Genomic DNA, 24800 nt, shown 5'->3' with positions numbered 1-24800 from the left:
AGGAACCCTCAGGTTTCGGGCACGGCATCTCCACCAACCGAACCATGCCGTCCCCTTAACTTTTTTACAAGTGTTAACTAAGCAGCATGGACTTATCGGCATTGCCACTTTCCCCTCGGACCCCAGCTCCATAATGGGTTTCTCACACAGCTGTTAGTCAGCCAGAACGTTTCAGAACATGTATAATATGTTGAAAATTCCATGTCAATTAAATAAAAGTACCAATAAATGGCCTATTGCTGCACTATGGAAGAAACATAGTTATTTAAAAACGACCCCCACCTTGGGGTCTTCGCCAGTGCTCCGGGCTTTCTGGTTATAGCGCCATGACCCGCCCTATCTTCTCTCTGATTGGCCATGACCTTAGCCAATCGTGATTTACCTTATGTAAATCAGCTGACCATTATGGATGTTCTCTTATGTAAACCAACCTATCATCATGGAGTTTTTCTGTATTTTTTAGTTTTTTTTACTCCTTTTGGATCCCAGCGAGAGACAAGCAACAGTAATGGATTTGCAGTCCATTTTCTGTATTTGGAGGTTGTAGCTTTAGTAGACGATACTACGTTATATGGGTCTAAAAAAAGCTAAGCTGCTGGAATTGCTACTGCTTTGAAAAATAGCAAACCCATCCATCATCTTCCGCTTATCCGAGGTCGGGTCGCAGGGGCAGCAGCCTAAGCAGGGAAGCCAATTCTTCCCTCTCCCAAGCCACTTCGTCCAGCTCTTCCCGGGGGATCCCGAGGTGTTCCCAGGCCTGGGTGTCCTGGGTCTTCCCCGTGGCCTCCTACCGGTTGGACGTGCCCTAAACACCTCCCTAGAGAGGCGTTCGGGTGGCAGCCTGACCAGATGCCCGAGCCACCTCATCTGGCTCCTCTCGATGTGGAGGAGCAGCGGATTTACTTTGAGTTCCTCCCAGATGGCAGAGCTTCTCTCCCTATCTCTAAGGGAGAGCCCCGCCACCCGGCGGAGGAAACTCATTTCGGCCGCTTGTACCCGTGATCTTATCCTTTCAGTCATGACCCAAAGCTCATGACCATAGGTGAGGATGGGAAGGTAGATCGACCGGTAAATTGAGAGCTTTGCCTTCCGGCTTAGCTCCTTCTTCACCACAACGGATCGATACAACGTCCGCATTACTGAAGATGCCGCACCGATCCGTCTGTCGATCTCACGATCCACTCTTCCCCCACTCGTGAACAAGACTCCTAGGTACTTGAACTCCTCCACTTGGGGCAGGGTCTCCTCCCCAACTCGGAGATGGCACTCCACCCATTTCCGGGCAAGAACCATGGACTCGGACTTGGAGGTGTTGATTCTCCTTCCGGTCGCTTCACACTCGGCTGCGAACCGATCCGGTGAGAGCTGAAGATCCCGGCCAGATGAAGCCATCAGGACCACATCATTTGCAAAAAGCAGAGACCTAATCCCGCGGCCACCAAACCGGAAGCCCTCAACGCCTTGACTGCGCCTAGAAAATTCTGTCCATAAAAGTCATGAACAGAATCGGTGACAAAGGACAGCCTTGGCAGAGTCCAACCCTCACTGGAAACGTTTCCGACTTACTGCCAGCAATGCGGACCAAGTTCTGACACCGATCATACAGGGAGCGGACCGCCACAATAAGACAGTCCGGCACCCCATACTCTCTGAGCACTCCCCACAGGACTTCCCGAGGGACACGGTCGAATGCCTTCTCCAAGTCCACAAAGCACATGTAGACTGGTTGGGCAAACTCCCGTGCCCCCTCAAGAACCCTGCCGAGAGTATAGAGCTGGTCCACAGTTCCACGACCAGGACGAAAACCACACTGTTCCTCCTGAATCTGAGGTTTGACTATCCGGCGTAGCCTCCTCTCCAGTACACCTGAATAAACCTTACCGGGAAGGCTGAGGAGTGTGATCCCACGATAGTTGGAACACACCCTCCGGTCCCCCTTCTTAAAGAGAGGGACCACCACCCCACTCTGCCAATCCAGAGGTACCGCCCCCCGATGTCGACGCGATGCTGCAGAGTCTTGTCAACCAAGACAGCCCCACAGCATCCAGAGCCTTAAGGAACTCCGGGCGGATCTCATCTACCCCTGGGGCCTTGACGTCGAGGAGCTTTTTAACTACCTCAGCAACCTCATCCCCAGAAATAGGAGAGCCCACCACAGATTCCCCAGGCACCGCTTCCTCAAAGGAAGACGTGTTGGTGGGATTGAGGAGGTCTTTGAAGTATTCCCTCTACCGATCCACAACATCCGCAGTCGAAGTCAGCAGAACACCATCCGCACCATACACGGTGTTGATAATGCACTGCTTCCCCTTCCTGAGGCGGCGTATGGTGGTCCAGAATCGCTTCAAAGCCGTCCGGAAGTCGTTTTCCATGGCTTCCCCGAACTCTTCTAATGTCCGAGTTTTTGCCTCCGCGACCGCTAAAGCTGCACGCCGCTTGGCCCGTCGGTACCCGTCCACTGCCTCCGGAGTCCTATGAGGCAAAGAACCCGATTGGACTCCTTCTTCAGTTTGACGGCATCCCTCACTGCTGGTGTCCACCAACGGGTTCTGGGATTACCCCCATGACAGGCACCAACCACCTTGCGGCCACAGCTCCAATCAGCCGCCTCGACAATAGAGGTTCGGAACATGGTCCACTCAGACTCAATGTCCCGCACCTCCCTCGTGACATGTTCAAAGTTCTTCCGGAGGTGGGAATTGAAACTCTCTCTGACAGGGGACTCTGCCATACGTTCCCAGCAGACCCTCACAATGCGCTTGGACCTGCCAGGTCTGTCCGGCATCCTCCCCCACCATCGCAGCCAACTCACCACCAGGTGGTGATCGGTAGAAAGCTCTGCCCCTCTCTTCACCCGAGTGTCCAAAACATGAGGCCGCAAATCCGATGACACAACTACAAAGTCGATCATGGAACTGCGGCCTATGGTGTCCTGGTGCCAAGTGCACATATGGACACCCTTATGTTTGAACATGGTGTTTGTTATGGACAATCCGTGACGAGCGTTTGATTTAAATGTTTGCAAATGGCTTGATTAGGGTGTAAAAACATCACTCCGTTTTAACACACATGCGCGTGTGTGCGCATGCACGCACGCGCACACACACACACACACACACACACACACACACACACACACACACACACACACACACACACACACACACACACACACACACACTGGTTGTCATTTGGAATGGGGACCAAGTTTTTGATCGTCACTTGTGGGGAGAAGGGAAAAAAATATATTAGTTTTAACTAAGGATGGATACCATACAGAATGACAGTACTATCACTGCCAGAATAACTCATGTTTCACTTTTCAAGAAAATTCATTTTCTCTTTTAGCAATATTTGAAAAACGTAAACAAAGTAACCCAAATTTCCCTGTTGTGGGATCAACAAAAGATTATCTTATCTTACCTTAAACCACAGAAATAGAATACAAACTCATTTAAACTTTCATTTTTACTTTTTATTTTACACAACATTGAACAAAAATAACATAAAAAACTGTTCTACTTAACCAGTCTTGCTGATTATCTCTTAATCTACTATATTAGCTGCAATCTACTTTTGTAGGCCGTAATGCGGTTCCACTTCTCAGGATGGACATCTTGGAACTGAGTGGCATTCCTTACCAGCTCTTCATTCTTCATTATTAAACCTTCTGCTTTCACGAGTTTGCTGACTTTAACCAGGAAATTCCCAAGTTTATTTGCCAGTGATGGAACGCAGATTTTGTTAGTGTCCCCATAATAGCCACAAGTACATTTGACAGCTTTGACCATCTTCAAGTAGTTCATAGGATTCACAAAATCCTCAATTTTTTTCAAGCTATTTACTCTGCTGGCATTATGAATCAGTCTTCCAAATTCCCGTATCATCTCTCTGAAACATTGTGGATTCTTTTTTGCTGACATACCACTTTTGTTCAACAGATGCTGCCCATGGTCACCTTTTATTATTAATGTGATTGGATCAGGAATCATGGCACTCATTACTCCCCACAGTTGTCTGGATATACTTGAAGGCACAGGCCCAGTATATGTGTACATGGACTGGACATGGTTCTTTCCTGGTTTTCGGGTGACAGGTTTGAGGCAACAACTTCGTATATGTCTCCACTGTACCTTTCTGGTAAACAGTCCTTGGCAATATGCACATTGCATACAATCATTTCCTTTAGCTTCTTTAGGTGGTCATTTGAATGGCACTAGATCACCCTTTCCTGTATTTTGTTGTAAACTCTTTTTCCATGTTTATTGAGGGGAGCACAAACAACTACGGTGTCAATTGTTTCCTGACTTGAGCAGTATTCCTCTGTTCCAGTGACATTAGGTGTTATGCTGTTTATGTCCAAATCCATGTGGTCTACTGTACATCTGTCTTTCATCTAAAATGTGTGAAAAAAAATCAATGTGAGGTTTTTATGTCCCTAATCTCCAATCATCATAACTATACATATAACTTCTTATAAGTCCTTAGAGACAACCAATTAGCATTAAATTGGAGCTACTTTGACTATAAACCAGTCCAAATGAAAAACAAATGCAACACAAAGTGATTCAAAAGCTTTCTATGAGCAAGGCTCATGTTAATTAAATGCACCCGTTGGAAAAGGTTCTCTACCAAAAAATACATCTTTAACTCTTTGGATTAAAATATATAAGTTCCTGTCCAAATGCCAAAAAAAAAGCAACACAAAGTGACTCAAAAGATTTCTTCGAGCAATGCGATACTAACTCACAAGACGTCATTTCCTTACTTATTTTTTGGGCTTAATTTGGCTATGAACATATTGCTCTTGTATATGTGCTTACCTTTTGGTTTAAACAGCTTATTTTCGTGTTCCGTCTGCCGACATGTCCTGCACTGCAGAAGAACCTCCTGCACTGCCCGCAAACCTCCTTCAGTTTGGGGACCAGGTGTAATGGATAAGTAATCAGGGAAGGGATATAAGCAGAATAGCGAGTGCAGTACCAGCTACAGCCCTATGAGGGGGCTGCTGTGCAAATGTCTCACACTCAAACTAACAAGTAAACAGGTTTTATGGTAAAAAAGAAACTTAAAAATCACTTAGGCATCTTCAGAATTGATCTGACTAATATTGAAAAAGGTTTCCCTTGCGAGGACCTGTTTTTTGTCCTCATAATGTCAAAGGTCCCCTAAAGTGACTTTCAGAATGGATCTGACTATTATTTAAAAAGGTTCCCTTTAGGGAACCTGTTTTTTTGTCCTCATAATGTCAAAGGTGCCCTAAAGTGACTTTGTAAACAGAGCGATGTCCCCATTAAGTAACCATTGCCAGAACACACACACACACGCGCGCACACACGCACGCGCACATGCACACGCACACACCCACACACACCCACACACACACACACACACACACACACACACACACACACACACACACACACACACACACACACACACATGGCCACCATGTAGGCAGCTCAACTGCACACTCAGCCAACAGTGCATTAACTGATGTATATCGCAGATAAAAGTTGTTTTCGAAGATTGCTATTCACACAAATATGCTACAAAACACACAGCTGGAAGCCATCACACCCTAATGGGGTCGAATAAACCTTAGACCCAAAATGTATTTTCTAACACAATTTCCAGAGTAAACAAGAGAGACGAGGAGTGAGATGATGACAAGAAGTGCTGTTCTTCAGTCTTTGAACAAGATAGGGCGTTTGATGTTGATACAGAGTAATAAGAGTCAGCCTTGGCAATGAGAAAAAAGACGACTAAAAGAAGGAGGGAAAACAGATTCCAGTGCCAAGCAGGCAGAGGAGGTAGTCGGCACCATTTGAAGTGTTTTTCCGATACGGTCAAAGAAGGAAGCAGAGGGACAGGAGAACAAACAAGGCGAGAGTGTGAGAAATCCTGGGAACTGCACTGAATGGCTATCAACACCAGCCACCCGCCAAGGAGGGTGTTTTTATTAAAATAGGCTTTTCCAGTCCTCCCTTTTCCGTCCAGTCGATTTCACAAGCTGGCCTCTGATGGCTAGATAACAGCTGATTGCGATCACTGCAGAGTTACTGCTAATGGGTCATGCAGGTGCATAGATATGGGTAGATGAAATCCATCCAGACTAACTGGGAGGACCACTGAACAATATATTCTATTTACGACGTTATACCCCACAACCAAAAAGATAATATCCTGCATGTCTGACCTCATTTTTGGACCATTTGGGAATCAAGCTGCTAAGACACTAAAACATCAACAACTAGTTCTGTCACCATAATCCAGTTTTGGGTTGAATCTAATCATAGTTTAATTGATGAGATACAGTAAATCAAAGAGTCACATTACTTTAAACCAGGGGTCTCAAACATGCCAATTGCGGCCAGCGAGACGTTTTTATGAGGCCCGCACATTGATGGTGCGGCTCGCAAGTTTAATATGAACGGCGCTTAACAGCGTCATACTTGCCCACGTCCCCAATTTGTATATATGCATGTATTTGTATGTAAATTTCTCTCGGAGCCCCTGTCGATTTATACCATATCAACAATATTCAGGGAGGGCCATAATGGCACTTTAGCGCCCCCTACATCCTGAAATGGCAGCGTGCAAGCCCAGTTATATGTTGCATCTGGCCATACAAGACGCACATGTGTTCTTAAAAGATATATTACACAGGTCACACTGAGGGTGGCCGTGAAAAAAACTTTAACACTGTTACAAATATGTGCCAGACTGGAAACCCACACCAAACAAGAATGACAAACACATTTTGGGAGAACATCCGCAATGTAACACAACATAAGCACAACAGAAAATTTACCCAGAATTCCATGCAGCCCTGACTCTTCCCAGCTAAAATATACACCCCCCGCTACCACCAACCCTCCACGCGTCGGTTGAGGTGTTGTATATTGTAGCCAGGGAGAGTCAGGGCTGCAAGGTGTTCTGGGTAGTTGTTCTCTTGTGTTTAAGTTGTGTTAAGGTGCGGAAATTCTCCCCAAAAGAGTTTGTCATTCTTGTTTGGTGTCGGTTCACAGTGTGGCGCATATTTGTAACAGTGTTAAAGTTGTTTATACAGCCACCCTCAGTGTGACCCTTATGGCTGTTGAACAAGTACGTCTTGCAGCCCCTGACGTAGTTCTGCACAAGTCTAGGGGATGCGCGGACCTCTGGAAGTACTTGAAGGTATGCCAAGAGGCAAGTGAGATTTATTATAAAATAAATAAAAAAAATAGCAGCAATTCATAAATCCTTTATAAATATATTGTTGAATAATACTTCAATGAAATATGAATGTAAATTCATAAACTGTGAACAAATAATACAACAATCCAACATTCAGTGTTGACAGCTAGACTTTTTATGGACATGTTCCATAAATACTGATGTTAAAGATTTATTTTTTTGTGAAAAAATGTTTCGAATTAAGTTCATGAATCCAGATAGATCTCTATTACAATTCTATGTGTAGAAATCTTACTTTATAATTGAATCACTTTTTTTTTCAACAAATTTTTATTTTATATATTTTTTCCAAATAGTTCAAGAAAGACCACTACAAATGAGCAATATTTTGCACTGTTATACAATTTAATAAATCAGAAACTGACGACATAGTGTTGTATTTTACTTCTTTATCTCTTTCTTTACAACAAAAATGTTTTGCTCTGATTAGGGGGTACTTGAATGAAAAAAAATTTCACAGGGGGTACATCACTGAAAAAAGGTTGAGAACCACTGTTGTAGAGGACGTTAAAGGCAGTGCAGTCACGGCAGCCCTTAATAATGTCGGTCGGGTGAAATTTGGGACAAATTCAGGAAAATGGTTGCACCGGTAGATTGTCGGGAGGTGCACTGAAATTCAGGAGTCTCCTGGAAAAATCATGAGGGTTGGAAAGTATGTTGCTAGGGCGGGAAAGCCATTCATAGAAGGTAAATTCATTAAAAAGTGCATGTTAGATTTTTTAAGAAAACTTTTCTAGCGGCCCAGCCTCACCCAGTTTCTGCATTCAGTGGCCCCCAGGTAAATTAAGCTTGAGACCCCTGCTTTAAACTAATCAGTAGAAATGTTGCTTTGATTTTAGGATTCTAAACTTCATTTATACAATATCAAAATATACAAATTGCAAATACAGTATGTATACTTAAAAGAGTTGATCTACTTGAGAGACACGAGATGTTTTCGAGATGACTTGAAAAAAGTATCAGTTTGTAAGACACCTAAAAACACCTGTTTAGATCAACATGAGATGTTTTCGAGATGACTTCAAAAAACTATCTGTACGTCAGACACCTAAAAACTCCTGTTTACATTTATTTTGCGGTAAAACGGTGTCATTCAATTAATACCATTGCTCTTTGTTTTTAAATTATGCAACAAAATATTACTTATGTAAATGTTTTAGTTTTTCTTTGAAACTTGACTATTGGGATATTATCTTTATCCTAAGCCATATATCGTGAACAGGTGCTAAGTTCCACATTCAGAATAATTAAATCAATGTGTCTTCAATGTATCTTTAAATTGAATTGGTTCCGCCCAACAGGATGCTGAGTTGGAATTACAGGAAGTGGCATTAAATTCATTGTTATTCAGAGAAGTTCCTTATAGCTAAGTAACAGGAATAATCTGTCACAATTGACTAAGGTTTTGACCTTAATACCAAAATAGAATAGAATACAATAGAAAGTACTTTATTGATCCCTGGGGGAAATTCAGCTGAAGAAAGCCCCTCCATTTTGGTTACTTGAATAAAGTATATCATTTTTGGAAATTGAGTGTCTAGTGTGAAAGTAACAATATTTATGACTTTTAGTTTATACCTACAAAAATTTGCTAAAATGCTAACACTGAATAAATTAGCACGCTAACAAAATAGCGCCAAGTAACAATATTCATTACATTTAGTTTTCTACCTACAATACTTGCCAAAACACTCAAATGCTAAGTGTTAGAATGATATCACCTAGAGTGCTAAAAATCCAGAATTGAGTTTTAGTATTTTGACTTTCAGGGTGGACACGCCTACAACCCGAATGCAGCTCAGATAGGCTCTATCCAGCACCCCCCGTGACCCCGAAAGGGACAAGCGGTAAAAAATGGATGGATGGATGGACTTTGAAACAGTTTGAAATGGTTGAACAATGTCGCAGTAGTTGATTCTGGAATACATCAAAATTATAAACATGAATTTCTTGGAATTTCAATTCAAATTTCTTCAAATTAAATTGGAAATGCAATTCGACTTCCTGCAACCTCAGTTCAAGTGTATATAACCGACATGGAATATTCTTAAAAATGTTCATACAGTTCAAGCCATGTACTGCGAGACTTAAGATTCCCAGTCCTTGCACTCACCCTTGACTTTTTGAATCGTGGTGGGCTTAGCTTGGATTCTCATTCGGGAACCCAGTCAGACTAATATTTTGTTTAGGCCCATTTGCTTGTGTAATTAACTGAACGTCGCTGTATTAGTAAGATTTTCCTGACTTTGGGGAATATTCCTAGTGCTATTTTGAGCCATTCTATTTATTTCTATTGTGCAAGGTGGCGGTTAATGGAATTGCACTAGTAAATTACGTATGCAAATGTGATTACGAGTGGGTTTGACTTCAAAGATTAGTTTACCTGTAAACTTACTCAAAAAATTAGGAGGGATGTAATAAGTCCTAATTGACACTGAAAGTACACGCCACTCACAAATACCAGCATGTAATTTTTATACTGTTAATTGCTAGGGGTGTAACGGTACGTGTATTTGTATTGAACCGTTTCGGTACAAGGGTTTCGGTTCGGTGCGGAGGAGTACCGAACGAGTTTTCATACGAACATATGAAGTAGCCGCCTATGCTAAAGTCTTAATAAGCTGCTCTGCTTTCTGCCTCCGTCTTCTACACAGCACCCAGCATTGTCCCACCCACACAACCATCTGATTGGTTACAACCATAGCGGTAACAGCCAATCAGCAGTGCGTATTCAGAGCGCATGTAGTCAGCGCTTTAGCGTCGAGCAGAAAGGTGTTTAGCAGGTGAGCAGCGGACTCTCCCCAGATTATACTGAACACTTCTAAGTCAACTACTACTAACATCACTATGAGCCCGTTGACTTTCTAGAAACAAACTGCAGCTCAGCTCACTCGCAGTCCCGGTTTAAGGTGAAGGCTAATTTGCTTTTAGCGTAACTGCATCATATAAGCCTACATGAACTCCATGGTGTTCAGGGATGAATAGTCTCTCCTATTGCTATTGTACTATTTTTTTCAGCTATAGTTACAATAATCATTAGTAATGTAGCAGCCTAGTTTTGAATGGCAGGGTCCCTGCTATCACATGTTGATACAAATATAACATTTACATAATAAAAATAAAATACAGGCTTCCCAAATGCTGTAATAAATCAAGCACGATGAGTTGACTTGAAACTGTTTAATGTTGCACTTTTTATGAGTAGAAGAAAAGTTTTGTCATTTTATTTAATCTGAGCAACACGTTGAGGCAGTTTTATGTTGATTAACGTGAGCAGAATTATTATAGTGTTCCCAATGTAAAAAGGATAAAGCCATTGTTTACAAATTTGGTAAAGAAATAACCAACAAATTTATATTTTGTTGTTTTCTTACTGTACCGAAAATGAACCAAACCGTGACCTCTAAATCGAGGTATGTACCGAACCGAAATTTTTGTGTACCGTTACACCCCTATTAATTGCAAACATGGCTGTGCTAATCTGCTGGCAGGGTCCTTGCTTGTCGTAAACAACTCGTATTATTCAAAGTTAAAAACTGGAACACTTTTTTTAATTATACAGTCTGTAATCAGTGTGTGGCACCATATAATATTTACATCACCGGAGTAGAGGCAATTAGCAATGCAAAGTTGCGTAGGCAGTATAATTTTTTTAAACCACATGTTAAAACGCAGCAGTCAAAAGGTGTCATATTTTGAAACAGTTTTCATTAGATTGTGCAAGAAAAACAGTTCATGTCCATTTTAATGCTGATGTGACACCATTATAATCCAATTGTGGAAATTAGGTTACCATTAGGAATGGATTGTCAAGATAAAAATGTGGCGCTTGTTTAAAGAAATCAATAAAGGAATAAACTGTAACACAGTAAGCAATATTTTATTTGACATGTAAAGATAAAAAAATTCAACCTAAAGAAAAAATATAAACAATTTAAATGATTTCCCTGAGAATAAAATAACTTAAAACCTACAAATGTAGTGCCAAAACCAAAGAACATTGGGGAAATACAAGAGCCACGTTCTCTTAATTTTCTCTATGTTCATTAAATGTCTGTGGCAGTATTGGTGATGGAAACTTATCTCAGCTCTTCGGGAATGTGAAATCTGAGTTTACCTCATAAGATCCTTGGCTAAGTAATTCAATTCTTAGTATGTCAGTTAAAGGCCTACTGAAACCCACTACTACCGACCACGCAGTCTGATAGTTTATATATCAATTATGTAATATTAACATTGCAACACATCCCAATAACAGCCGGTTTAGTTAACTAAATTACAATTTAAAATTTCCCGCGGAGTTTCCGGTTGAAAACGTCGCGGAATGATGACGCGGAATGATGACGCGTATGACGACGCGTGTTTGTGACGTTATTGGTTGGAGGGGACATATTAGCCCAGCACCATTCACAGCTAAAAGTCGTCTCTTTTTTCATCGCATAATTACACAGTATTTTGAACATCTGTGTTGCTGAATCTTTTTTAATTTGTTCAATTGATAATGGAGAAGTCAAAGTAGAAAGGTGGAGGTGGGAAGCTTTTAGCCTTTAGCCACACAAACACACGGTGTTTCCTAGTTTAAAATTCCCATAGGTGAAGATTTCCTATTGATCAGAGCGGTCAAGCGAACATGGATCCCGACTACATGTCGACCGGCAGTTTTCGGTGAGAAAATTGTGGAAATAAGTCGCGTCTTACCGAAGACTAGCGGAGCTTCTGTCGTGCTGCATCTGCCGTCACTTCCCTCAGAAAATGGCGTCAACACACCCGTGGACAAACCCCTCCGACTATCAGGTACTATTTAACTCACTAAAACACTAGCAACACAATACAAAGATAAGGGATTTTCCAGAATTATCCTAGTAAATGTGTCTAAAAACATCTGAATCGCTCCCAATGCAATCGCCTTTTTAAATTTTTTTTTTTACTTTTTTCTTTTTCTTTTTTTTTTTTTCTGTCCTGTCCAGCTTCTCAGGCAAATCATATAGTTGATGTAGATGCCCATATCGGCTGTTCAGATTTACTTTACAAAAGAGAAGTGTAGGATACTTCTCTTGTTGCCTTATTTGAATTTGACTTTATTAAATGTATTTATATTATCATTTGGTGCAGCCGGGCCAGAGCAAGAAGGGATAGAAAGAGAAAAAAAAGGAAGACAGAGGGGGAAATTGTTGGGATAAGAGGGGGATTAGACAGAGAGACAAAAACAACAACAGCAAATACAACAATAACAACAATAGAACAACACCAGCACATACAATATGTACAAATATGATAGGAAAAGTGATAGCAAATAAGCAGTTAGTGAAATAAATAATAATATAGTAAGGACATTGAGCATTTTTAAACTACAACAGGAGCAATACAAATACCAATAGAAAAAGCGCTATTGATTAAGAACAATACCAATAGTTCACCTCTATTATCAATAATACAGGTGTTCAAATGCAACAATATGTATACATAATAACTAGAAAGATAAATAAAATTTAGATAATAATAATTATTAAATAAAAAGGAATACCGAAAGATGGAGGGGAAGAGAGAGAGGCAATCTATATTAATCTTGTAGATTGTGATAGTAACAATAGGTTAAGCTTTGTCAGTATGTCATGTGTTACCCAGTTTACCCTAGGGCAGGGGTCGGGAACCTTTTTGGCTGAGAGAGCCATACAAGCCAACTATTTTTTAAAGTATTTCCGTGAGAGCGATATAATTTTTTTTTTTTTAACAGTAAATACAACTATATGCATGCATTTTTAAGAAAGACCTACATTTTTAGAATATAATAAGTCTCTTATTCTTTTTAATAACATTGTTATTCTGAGGCTAACCAAAAATGAATAAAATACTTCTTACCATTAATGCGACTTCTTGAATAGGTGCGGTAGAAACAGGATGGATGGATGAAAATGCATGAGAATGTTTTATATTTTGAACATTATTTTTGACACCGTGATTACCAGGGTAATTATTCATTACTTATCGTGTTAAGCAATGTCAGCTAAGATTTATCTGAGAGCCTGGTGCAGTCATCAAAAGAGCCACATCTGGCTCTAGAGCCATAGGTTCCCTACCCCTGCCCTAGGGCAACAACGTTGATATGTTTGATGAAACGTGATTATGTGCATGAGTGTATGTATGTATATGTACTTGTGTATGAACAGAATGTGTATATGAATGTTTGTACAGTAAATTTATATGTAAAGTATATGTATGTTTGTTTGTACAGTGAATGTATATGTACATTGTGTATGTTTGTACCGTGAATGTGCGTGTGGATGGACAGACTTGGAGTATGTAGGTATGTAATGTATTTGTGTATGTATGTGGGAGCGTAGGTACCTATGTATGGACGTTTGTATGTATGAGTAACGGTGTGTGTGTGTGAGTATACAGTATGTGTGTTTGTATGTACAATATATTTGAGTCCCAGTGTACGTGGGAGCCAGAGTACGGCCCCAGCCGCCCAGAGAGCCCAACCCAAACAGCAAGTGTGGCGCCCGGCGAACCAGGGACCACCGGCCCCACGCAGCCAGGCCGGCCAGCGATGGGAACCCCAGAGCCCGGCCCACCGCGCCGCCCGGAAGAGCCAGCAGCAGGCCGCAGACAGATGCGCCCGGTAGAGGACTGGGAACGAGAGAAGCAGCGGACGGCCAGACCCCAAGCCAGCAAGAGACAACCCCCCACACGGGCTGAAAGACGGGACGCCCCGCCCGGGGGTACCCAGAGACTTCCCGCAGCCGGACGGGAAGACCACCCCCGCCCCACCAGCACCAGGGCCCCCACGACCCCACCCCCGGGGAGCAAGGCGCGGTCCACACCAGGCCACCCGACCCAAGTCGGCCGCCACAGGATCACCCAGCGCAGGGCCGCGGGAACCACCCACCCCACCCGGAGGGACCCCAACAATGGAGATGGAACAACCAGCAACCGCCCTGTCGAAGTCCCCCCCTGAGGGAGGGGGAAAAAACAAAAAAAACAACATCAAAAACAAAAATAATAATAATTAATACATAAAAAATTTAAAAAATTTATAAAAAAAAATAATAAGAAATACAAATTAAAATAAAAATTTAAACTTTTCTAGTCCGTCACTCTAAATTTCCTCATCCGCGAGTCTTTCATTCTCGCTCAAATTAATGGGGAAATTGTCGCTTTTTCGGTCCGAATAGCTCTTGCTGCTGGAGACTCACATTATGAACAATGTGAGGATGTGAGGAGCCCTACAACCAGTGACGTCACGCGCACATCGTCTGCTACTTCCGGTAAAGGCAAGGCTTTTTCATTAGCGACCAAAAGTTGCATACTTTATCGTCGATGTTCTCTACTAAATCCTTTCAGCAAAAATATGGCAATATCGCAAAATGATCAAGTATGACACATAGATTGGACCTGCTATCCCCGTTTAAGTAAGAAAATCTCATTTCAGTAGGCCTTTAAATGGTGTAGTCAGTCAGCAGGATCAATGGGGGCAGCTTTGATAGATTCACAGGCATCTGTTGAAGCTGAAGATGTGCCCTCAGGTTGATGGATTTTAACATTGAGTCTGCTGCTACTGCTTCATTATCCTATAAGAAAATTAACACACACACAGAAAAACATTGAAATACATATGTCGATGTATTAATGATGATGATTTAAATATAATACAAGACCAACATTTTCAGTGTTGACTGTTTTGTGTGTTCACTTTGCCCTGTTAATGAGTATGTATGATATACTGTAATTATATATCAAAATGTATATATAATATATATGCGTGTAATTTAGGTGTTACCCATAGTATATGTACAATATAACCTCTTATTTTCAAATCTAGCTGTGGAGTTATACTAATTACACTTATCTATTGCTAAAAAGCCCATATCACAGCACTGAACACTAGTTTGGGCATGCAAGTTAATTCATGATTAATATTTATTAATTTCTCTTGCAGCATATAGTTATTAGTATTAAAATACATTTAAGCACAAATTGCAATGCAGCCAAAGTAAAACAGGATTTCTGGAGAGTATTTAAAAATGTTTGTGGCAAAGATTAGTCTGATATTGATTTAGATGTATTACTGTTAAGAAAATATGTTATATACTCTATAATTGAGAAAGGATTCCAAAAAACCACTCACCTGGATCTACATGTCGTCTGTCTCTCAGCAGCAAAAGTGCTGCTGCTGTCTGAATAGATGCTGTAGTGTAAATGACAAATAGCACACATGTCATCTCTGCATGCATTGTAACTCTATAGAAATTTTTTCTACAATCAAAATTTATTTTTTGATGAATAAAACATACATAATGGATAGAAATTACCCTCCAACAATATTCAAAAACCTACATGTTTCTTCACGGTGAGGCTCAGGTGAACATACGAACACAGTGCCAGCTCCTCCTCTGTAGCAGCTACTCCAGGTGCCTGTCGTGGCTGTAAATACGTTCTGATTTCATGACATCATAAATAGCATCCATTATTTTATTTAAATAATAGCTTACACTTCAGGCAAATGAGCAAATAGCTGAGCTAACATTAAATACAGTTTAAGTTTGGGCTACTGACTTTTTCACCTCAGTGCATTTCTTAATTTTCTGCTTTACAGATGTTGCTTATTTACTTTCTGAATACTTCAGAAGTTCATGCAATTGAGCTGATAGTTACTGTATGCAAACTATTCTTGCTGGTCTCTGAATTACAATACCAGCAACAACAACCTGTTAGCCCATATAAGAAAACTAATGATGCTAATGCTAAAAATCATTTAGAGTTAAATGTAAATACATACCTCTGCTTTCAGCCTAAATTTCCTCCTCCTCCTTCCTGCAGCGGATAACTTTGATGTCCCACTTTTCATTGTAAAAGATTATCAATCAGATAAAATTGCTCCACTAGCCTCTTTGACCGTGACACGATGTGACGTCATCCTACACTCGCAGTAGCAGCAGGTTAATGGCACAGGCGGCAGTTAGCAACACATCACATCATAGGTTAGATTATTTATTTTTTAAAGAAAACGTTCCAATTAAGTTTACAGAATGCGCCTTATACACACATTTTTTTGATTATTATTATTAACATATTTGACTAACATATCTGACTTCAACTCTGTTTAGTGGGAGGCACAGATTCCCTAAAATAGGCGAACTGAAAGTGCCGAAAAGCCAGGGACTAACTAGCTCAATGCTAGCTCAAAGCCGTTGCCTAGCAACCCAAAGATAAACAACAAAACCAAAGGAGTTGTACATATTTTAAATGCTTCTGACCACACAAGCGATCTACAAGAAAGGCTGACACTGTTCTAAATATGTGAAGAAAAATAAATCCAAGACCTCAATAGATTGTAATGCAATTGCTATTGATATGTTGATAAAGGTTATCGAAGAGGTTTCAGATCGTTTAACATAAAGCAACAACCTATCATTCCAAACAGGGAAAGTCCCAGATAAAATGAAAACAGCAAAAGTCGTACCAATTTGTAAGACTAGTGACAAACACCAGTTTACAAAATACAGACCTGTTTCTCTAAATTGCTAAAATTATCGAAATACTGTTTAACAACAGATTGATATTATTTGATATTATACTTGATATTATTGACAGACTGACACAAAGTGACATGTCTTCTATGCATCTAGTAGAAAAACAAGGGCAGTGCATTTTTGTGGCTAGAACATTTAGGATGTGTGGTGTGTGCTCAGACCACATACTCACATATGAATACAGTACATATGCCTTAAACCAGAGGGGTTCATTACAAACCACTATGATGTAAAACATCCCTTCAATAAAACACATACAGTGTTGCCTACATGTCTCAATTACAGCTTGAATTCCTTTTTCAAGTTCTGATGTGTTTATTACCTCCAAAGAAAAATGTGGAAGGAGTAGGCGGACGAAAAACGTCACGGAAGAGGAAGAATAAGAATAATAAATATATTAATGTTGGTGTAGAATTACATAAGCATTCACACAATTAAGGGAGTCAAATATACATGCAAGTTAAAGCACATTTGACTTGGCACATGTGGAAAACAAGACACCCCGGCTTATCCTGACTCTTCATTTCCGCTAACCAAAACCTGCTGCATGCATGTGTACATATGTATTTGTGTGCTTGCGCTTTGCCAGGCTGTTTTGAGTTACGCACCCTTGCACACGCAGAGACGCACACAGAGACGCGCATGCACACAAGCTCAGAGCAACAATAATGCCTAACAAGAGAACCATCAGTCGTTTTAAGTTCAAATATTTCTCAACATTTTTTATAAAAAGTAGCTCATATGAGCAACCGCTGATATGCATGTGTTTGGATTGTGTGATAATGAAGGTCTAAATCTATAACTTGCCAATAATGTTCAGTGAGAAAGAAAAAAACAGAGAAGGTGTTTCTGAGCGGTTTGAATGTCTTAAATGTCTGTTCTTGCGATGTCTCACCACAGGCGCACATGCGAGGCGCACGTGCTTTAATAAAAGGAATGATGAGTGCATATACGTGCGAGTGATTTTTCTTCTTTCTAAGCGCACAGGTTAGCCAAGACCACACAGTGTGTGAGGCAAGTGAGGGTAGGAGTGTGTTTCATGATTTTTGGAAAGACTTGCATAGTCACTCACTGAAATCAGTGGTACTTTAAAGTCTCATTTTGACATCCTAATGGATGACTTTAGTGCTGGGATTAAGATGGAAGTTGCAAAGTGTGTGTGTATGAGTACTTGTTTAAGACCTTCCAGGACACGCCGTTTTGTGTTTCTGTAGCTTGTGTTTGTCTATGCCTCTGTCTGACAGAGTGTTTGGCTCTAAGAAGCCCTATTGTGCTTTCTAGCCACTTTCTTAGATAAAAAAAAAAAGGTGCAACTCCAAAAAATTGGATGTTGTGCAAAGATTTGTTTTTTCCAACAAATAAAGTTACAAGGTGAAACTAACAAATAACTAAATAACTGATAAATAAAGGCTCAAAACATGCAACTGAATATTTTGTAAGCCTTCTTTTGATATAATGTTGTTGATCATGGCTAACAGTTTATGAAAACCTCAAATTGAAAATTTCGCCTCACTTTGCATGTAATGAGCCTATGTCTAATATTAGTTTCACATTTGAAGTTTACTTACTGACACAGGACAAGCGGTAGAAAATTAATGGTTGGATGGATGTAGGACATTTTGCACAATTTTAATTTTTTTTTATTTTCACCGGTACAGTAAACTACAACTTAGTCAAATGTAATGGATGTCGTATATTTCAACAATGTCGCATTAAAGAGTGAAACATGAGGACACAAATGTTAGCAACACTATGTGAGCCACTGTGCTAACATTACAGTACACTCACATTTTAACAGGCTGTAATGCTAGGTTAGCTTATTTGCTCATAAAAAAAATTAATATATGTTGCTGACAGTTGCCACAGCTCCAAGCTTTTTTTAAAGATGTTTATTTTTTATTTTTTCCCAAACAAAGTTGTCCCTGAAAATATGGATGTAGAGATGGGGCAGCGTTATTTAGCTCAGGTCTAGTCAAGGACAGCATCATATGCATTAGGTAGGAGTTAACTTTTGTTTTAAATACATATTGAATCAATTGTACTTTTTACATTTTAATAATAAACATTTTTTAAATAAAATAATACAATAAAAAGGGTTTTTTGTTTATTATGTCATAACAATACAGAAGTTCAAAATCGTTCATTGCCTTCAAAAATAGAGTAAATAAACTAGGGGATGAGCGATTTTTCACTTGGCTGGTGTTCAAACAAGCATATTACTTTTATAACATCTTTGAAAAGTAAATTTTTCAGAATAGAGGACATTCAAGAGCTATCCTATTTCCATTTGCCTCAGGAGAAATAGATGTTCCCTCTATCTCTTTGCATTTTTAACTTATCGAGACCTAAGTAGTAGTGCAGCTTACCTGGAAGCCCTGAATGCGAGCCAGGTACTCCAGCTGCTGCGCAGGTTGCACGGAGCCACCACAGGCTAAGGGCGGACTATTCCCCTTCAATGGCGGCGCAGGAGGGTCGACGGTCGGCGACTGACCGTTTAGCAGCAGATCTCTGGCCATGGTGGTTGTCGGCCCAGAAGAGGAGGATGGAGCGCTGTAGTATGAAGGAGTGTGTCCAGGTGGTAGCGGGGCGGCAGAGGGATTCGCATCTTTGGAGGCCATATAGTTGATGGACACACCGCAACCACTCCTGTTAGGGGCTGGGGCACTGCCCCCCTGCTTCCTGCTGGCCTCCATCTCCTGGTAAACGTCAGGGCTGAGGTGGAGAAGACCTTTTGGGGCTGGGAGAGATAGAATCAATCAATCAATGTTTATTTATATAGCCCCAAATCACAAATGTCTCAAAGGACTGCACAAATCATTACGACTACAACATCCTCGGAAGAACCCACAAAAGGGCAAGGAAAACTCACACCCAGTGGGCAGGGAGAATTCACATTCAGTGGGACGCCAGTGACAATCCTGACTATGAGAAACCTTGGAGAGGACCTCAGATGTGGGCAACCCCCCCCCCCTCTAGGGGACCGAAAGCAATGGATGTCGAGCGGGTCTAACATGATACTGTGAAAGTTCAATCGATAGTGGCTCCAAGACAGCAGTGAGAGTCCCGTCCACAGGAAACCATCTCAAGCGGACTATTAAAAAGAAGGAACGCCACTGGTGAGAAACTAAAGTAAATACAATGCATATGAACATGATAGAATACCATAAAGCACAACATTGTGCTGACAACCAGTGTCTTCTGCAATGGACATTTATGTTTTGCACCAAGGCAATTATACTTCCGAAATGCGTAACTCACAAATGGTTGTCAGGTAAGTCAAATAATAAGTCAGATAAGACAACATTTTAAAAACAGAGCCGTTCAATAACTTTTAAAATGGAGTAGGAAGAAGCATGAGCTCGTCTATTCCCACCTCTTGCCCATCAATATGTAAAGCTAAAAGAGTTTTCGGGTGTTAGAAATTGCAATCTCTCCTTAGAAATTGTGAGAAAATACAGAGGAACGTTGCCACCGAAATGCAACTCTGAAAACATCAACTGAGGCCTATAAGACATAATATAATTCTTGGTATTGGGGTTGGTTTACTTCTAACATACATATAGTTGCAGTGTTTCAATTACGAGTTTACAATTTAACATTCCAACATTTCCAAAAAGGAGTAAAAAGAAGCAGAGCTGACTGAATCCTACCCCTTTTCCTTTCATAAAAAGTTCCAACACATTTGTTCACTCCTGTTTCATTCCACAAAACAATAAATAAAACAAATATCCATCAAGTTCACATGAAGAGAAAACTAATAGGTTGTAATTTGCAGTAGAGAATATGGAGTATTTTTTGAACCGGAACATATTTTGCCCTATTCATTATTAGAGTTTTTTTTTTTTTTTAGATATAAAGGTTAGTCTGTTGTGTCAAACCATTTCTTTAGTTTGTTAATTTCTTCTGTTATTTGAATTTGCTTCTGTGGGTTCTACCTTGAACAAAAAATACTAACTTGTAGTCCTTTGTAACTTTACAAATGTTGTTTAAATAAAGACAGAACAATTTTGGTCCCAATACTGATCCTTGAGGTCCACCGTAAGATATACTTAAAGCTGCAGACGAGTGCTCGCCCAGCTTCAAGTATTGATTCCTGTTGGTTAAGTAGCTGATTACCCAGTTCAAGACCAACCTCTGCCAAACTGTTCCAATTTGTTAATCAAGATATTATGAGTTAATTGTGTGAAATGTTATGGACAGAATTTCTAGGCGCAGTCAAGGCGTTGAGGGGTTCCAGTTTGGTGGCCGCGGGATTAGGTCTCTGCTTTTTGCAGATGATGTGGTCCTGATGGCTTCATCTGGCCGGGATCTTCAGCTCTCACTGGATCGGTTCGCAGCACCTCCAAGTCAGAGTCTATGGTTCTCGCCCGGAAAAGGGTGGAGTGCCATCACCGGGTTGGGGAGGAGACCCTGCCCTAAGTGGAGGAGTTTAAGTACCTTGGAGTCTTGTTCACGAGTGAGGGAATAGTGGATCGTGAGATCGACAGGCGGATCGGTGCTGCGTCTTCAGTAATGCGGACGTTGTATCGATCCGTTGTGGTGAAGAAGGAGCTGAGCCGGAAGGCAAAGCTCTCAATTTACCGTTCGATCTACGTTCCCATCCTTACCTATGGTCATGAGCTTTGGGTCATGACTGAAAGGACAAGATCACGGGTACAAGCGGCCGAAATGAGTTTCCTCCGCCGGGTGGCTGGGCTCTCCCTTAGAGATAGGGTGAGAAGCTCTGCCATCTGGGAGGAGCTCAAAGTAAAGCGCTGCTCCTCCACATCGAGAGGAGCCAGATGAGGTGGTTCGGCCATCTGATCAGGATGCCACCCGAACGCCTCCCTAGGGAGGTGTTTAGGGCACGTCCAACCGGTAGGAGGCCACGGGGAAGACCCAGGACACGTTGGGAAGACTATGTCTCCCGGCTGGCCTGGAACGCTTCGGGGTCCCCCGGGAAGAGCTGGACGAAGTGGCTAGGGAGAGGAAAGTCTGGGCTTCGCTGCTTAAGCTGCTGCCCCCACGACCCGACCTCGAATAAGCGGAAGACGATGATGGATGGATTGTGTCAAATGCTTTTGTTAGATCCATAACACTGAAGCTGCACACAGTTTACAATCATTTGCATTGGTAATTGTATGATTAGAGCCATCAATGTTGACAATTTAGCTCTGTATTCGTATTGGGCTGTGTGCCACTGTTGCACTTATGTCTTGAAATTCGTCTAATCTGTTGTTAAATACTTTTTCTGATTTCGGAAAATTGTGGAACTAAGGAAAAAAGTCTATAATTAAAGAGCTTACTAAACTTCTGGTATTCCATAGGAAGTAAAACATCACAATGGTACAGAACCACTAAAATCACAGCGACACAACTTCATTTGTGCCTACATATGTGTGTCGGCGTGTGTGTTGGCTCCCAAAGTAGCATACGAGCAGTTTGTGTGGTTTGGCAGTTCTGGGCTCGGTTGAGATTTCCGCAGGGAAAGACGCCGCCTCCTTCCCCATTAAGAAAGGCTAGCGGAAACACATTTACCAATATCAACACAACGGCATGCGTTGCATCACTGATGAGAAACAGCATTTCTGCTAACTGGAATCACTTTGAACGCCTTAACCCAAAGAGGTGGGGGGACTAAGACATGTTGTAGATTGTGAGTCTTTACTGGGCTTCCGGAACCAATCCAGAAGCGGTGCAGCTTTGGCCATTGTTCCATAGACTAAACATGCAATTAGTAAATCTGTATGGATGATTAGCCCTTAATTAGGAATCCTTGCTCTCTAAAAGAGGGATATGAAAAAATCCGAAATTCTGTGTCTCGCATCCTGCAAGTGCTTTTCTGTAGCCTATCAAAATGTTCTCTGCAATTTGCATTTAACAGACCAAAGCATCTGTTTTGTGGCTTCTCTTTAACAGGACACGGCTCCATCCAGACACGCTGCGGTTCAAACCGGCAAAGCAACACTCCGCTTTCCAGACCCTCCCTATCCAAATCTCATCCGTTTATCTTGGCGACCACCACGCTCTGACATCACTTTCCTGAAATGGCCGCAACAGGTGGATGGAGGAAAAACTCTGTCGGGGACGTACACTACTTTTGTTACTCTGTGGCTCCAATTAAAATAATATCTGACGTGAAAGACAAATATGAGATGTGAAGAGGGAGTGAGAGAGGATAAAAGTGAGGGAGCCAGGAGGAGTGGATGTGAAAACCATGCCGAACCTCCGAAGTCCAGCCAAGGTCGCCAGAGACAGGAAGACCATCTGTGTGTGTGTCTTTGTGCTTGTTTGTGTGTATATGGACCAACAGCTGGGAAGAAAGTGCTGGAGCGAGCGGCTGACTGACAGCATACTTCCTGTTTTAGTTACTATGACCATCACACATACAAAGACGGACATATGCACGCTTACACCTTAGTCAGTGTTTCTGGGAATCTAAAGAAGGCGCTGCCCAACTTTATAACAAACGAAGCGGGCACAGGAGGGGGCTTTGAAATCCAGGCGTTATTACTCACACAACAGCAATCTCCCCCACGCCAGCGATGACACAACAGGCTTTGCCTCCCTTTCCAGTCACAGATTTAAATTTGCACAAAGTTGCCTGTGAATTCGCTGTGCAGCCTCATAAAAAGGAAAGATGCTGGCCAACATGACATCAGCCACGGCCAAAGAGCGATATGGGCGGAGGCTCTGAGGGGGGGGGGGGCAGAGAATGTAATCCATGTGAGTGCTGGTCTGCGTGTGTGGGTGTGAATGTGAGGATGTTTGCAATGTGAAGCCATAGTTTGAAGCTGCTGTTAGACGCGTGAGACTGAGCAATTTGCACAAAGTGGGGGCAAGTGAGAGAAAACAGAAGATGGGCAAAATAAGTGGTGAAACTCAGAAGAAAGGAGGGAATGAAAGAAAAAAGGAGAGCAGTGTGAGTTTCCAGGGGTCCCGCCCATGCTGGGCGTCCGGTGGGCCTGGGGAGTGCTGGAGGGAAGCCAGAACCAAGCATGAGACTGATCGAAAACAGATAGGGCCAGAGCCCGCTCCTATAAATCACCACAGCCGAGCGAGACCTTCGCATAGTTCACACATGCACACAATAGCGGACAAACCGACGCACACACATATGCACAGCAGGAAATGAAATGTGGCAACTTGAATGAAAAGCCTGGCTGTGGCGTCCATGGGAATAGACAGGAGAAAAATCACTCTTCTAATTTCTCTTTTCATTTACGCTCCCTTCCTGTCTCTAAACCTCCCTCTTTGTTGTTACACCGCATCCCACAGCTTACAAAGGCCAAAGGCCGGAAGGACATGCACACTCAGTAGGGCAGGGGGCCAATTAGGGGGAGCGAGAACTACCGGTCGATCGCGGTGGGTGTGTCAGTCGATCGCCAGCTAGGCATTAAAAAAATAGACCTAAAAATTAGCTAATTAATCAATCTTCACTATGGCCTCACTTGATTGATATTCATGGCAGCTGAGGATCTTGTGGGATGAAGCTGGCTGCTCCGAGCTCATTATGAAGAAAAAAACAAAACACCTGCAAAAACGCGAGAAAAACTTTTTATTTCAACAAACTCCCGCGACATATCTGCTGTCAAAAGTCTAAAGACCAACCGCACAGTTCCTGCCTGCATAACAAAAGTGCTGCTCCATCCTGCCTCCGCTAACAAAATAAGAGTCTCAGAAAGTTAGCTCTCGCTAGCAAGCTACAAAGTTTGCCTCCAAAGTATTTCTTGTAAAGTGCATAAAAAAGTATGGAAGTTAGACAAATAACATACCAAAAACCAACCAATTTCGTGAGGTACTAAGACAGAAAGGACGACTTTTTTTTCTCCTCTGCATTGCAAATTCGAAGTTGTGGAACTTATTTCCAATTAATGCAAGTCATCAGAATCAGGTAGTACACCAATCTATACTCTTGTCTTCATGGTAGAAAGTAGTCTGTGTTGAACATGCTTAACGAAACACCATTAACTTATTTATAAAATGGATCTTTTTGTTAGCAACTAAATATATAAGAGGGATGAGGTAGATTACCTCAAGTTGGTCATT

At 41.7% G+C, this 24800-nt stretch overlaps 1 protein-coding gene and 1 long non-coding RNA gene across 5 annotated transcripts in view; both read right to left on the bottom strand.

Annotated features, from left to right (window-relative positions):
• stau2 (staufen double-stranded RNA binding protein 2) overlaps positions 1-24800 on the bottom strand; it is a 315345-nt gene that overhangs the window by 73039 nt on the left and 217506 nt on the right. For all 4 annotated transcript variants that reach the window (XR_009809837.1, XM_061922079.1, XM_061922081.1 and 1 more), the window contains exon 12: positions 19139-19509. Coding sequence is in view for 3 of the 4 variants with exons in the window: in XM_061922079.1 (XP_061778063.1) it covers positions 19139-19509 (371 nt within the window). In the remaining variant the exon portion in view is untranslated. The remainder of the gene's footprint in view (positions 1-19138; positions 19510-24800) is intronic.
• LOC133569863 (uncharacterized) lies at positions 14103-15669 on the bottom strand. The gene is made up of 3 exons (XR_009809951.1): positions 15577-15669; positions 15368-15427; positions 14103-14810 (listed from the first exon to the last, which is right to left on the bottom strand). It is a non-coding gene; the product is annotated as an uncharacterized LOC133569863 (long non-coding RNA).

This window comes from Nerophis ophidion, linkage group LG15, assembly GCF_033978795.1.
Source record: "Nerophis ophidion isolate RoL-2023_Sa linkage group LG15, RoL_Noph_v1.0, whole genome shotgun sequence".
NCBI lineage: Eukaryota > Metazoa > Chordata > Actinopteri > Syngnathiformes > Syngnathidae > Nerophis > Nerophis ophidion.
This window is presented reverse-complemented; position numbering and strand designations above follow the sequence as displayed.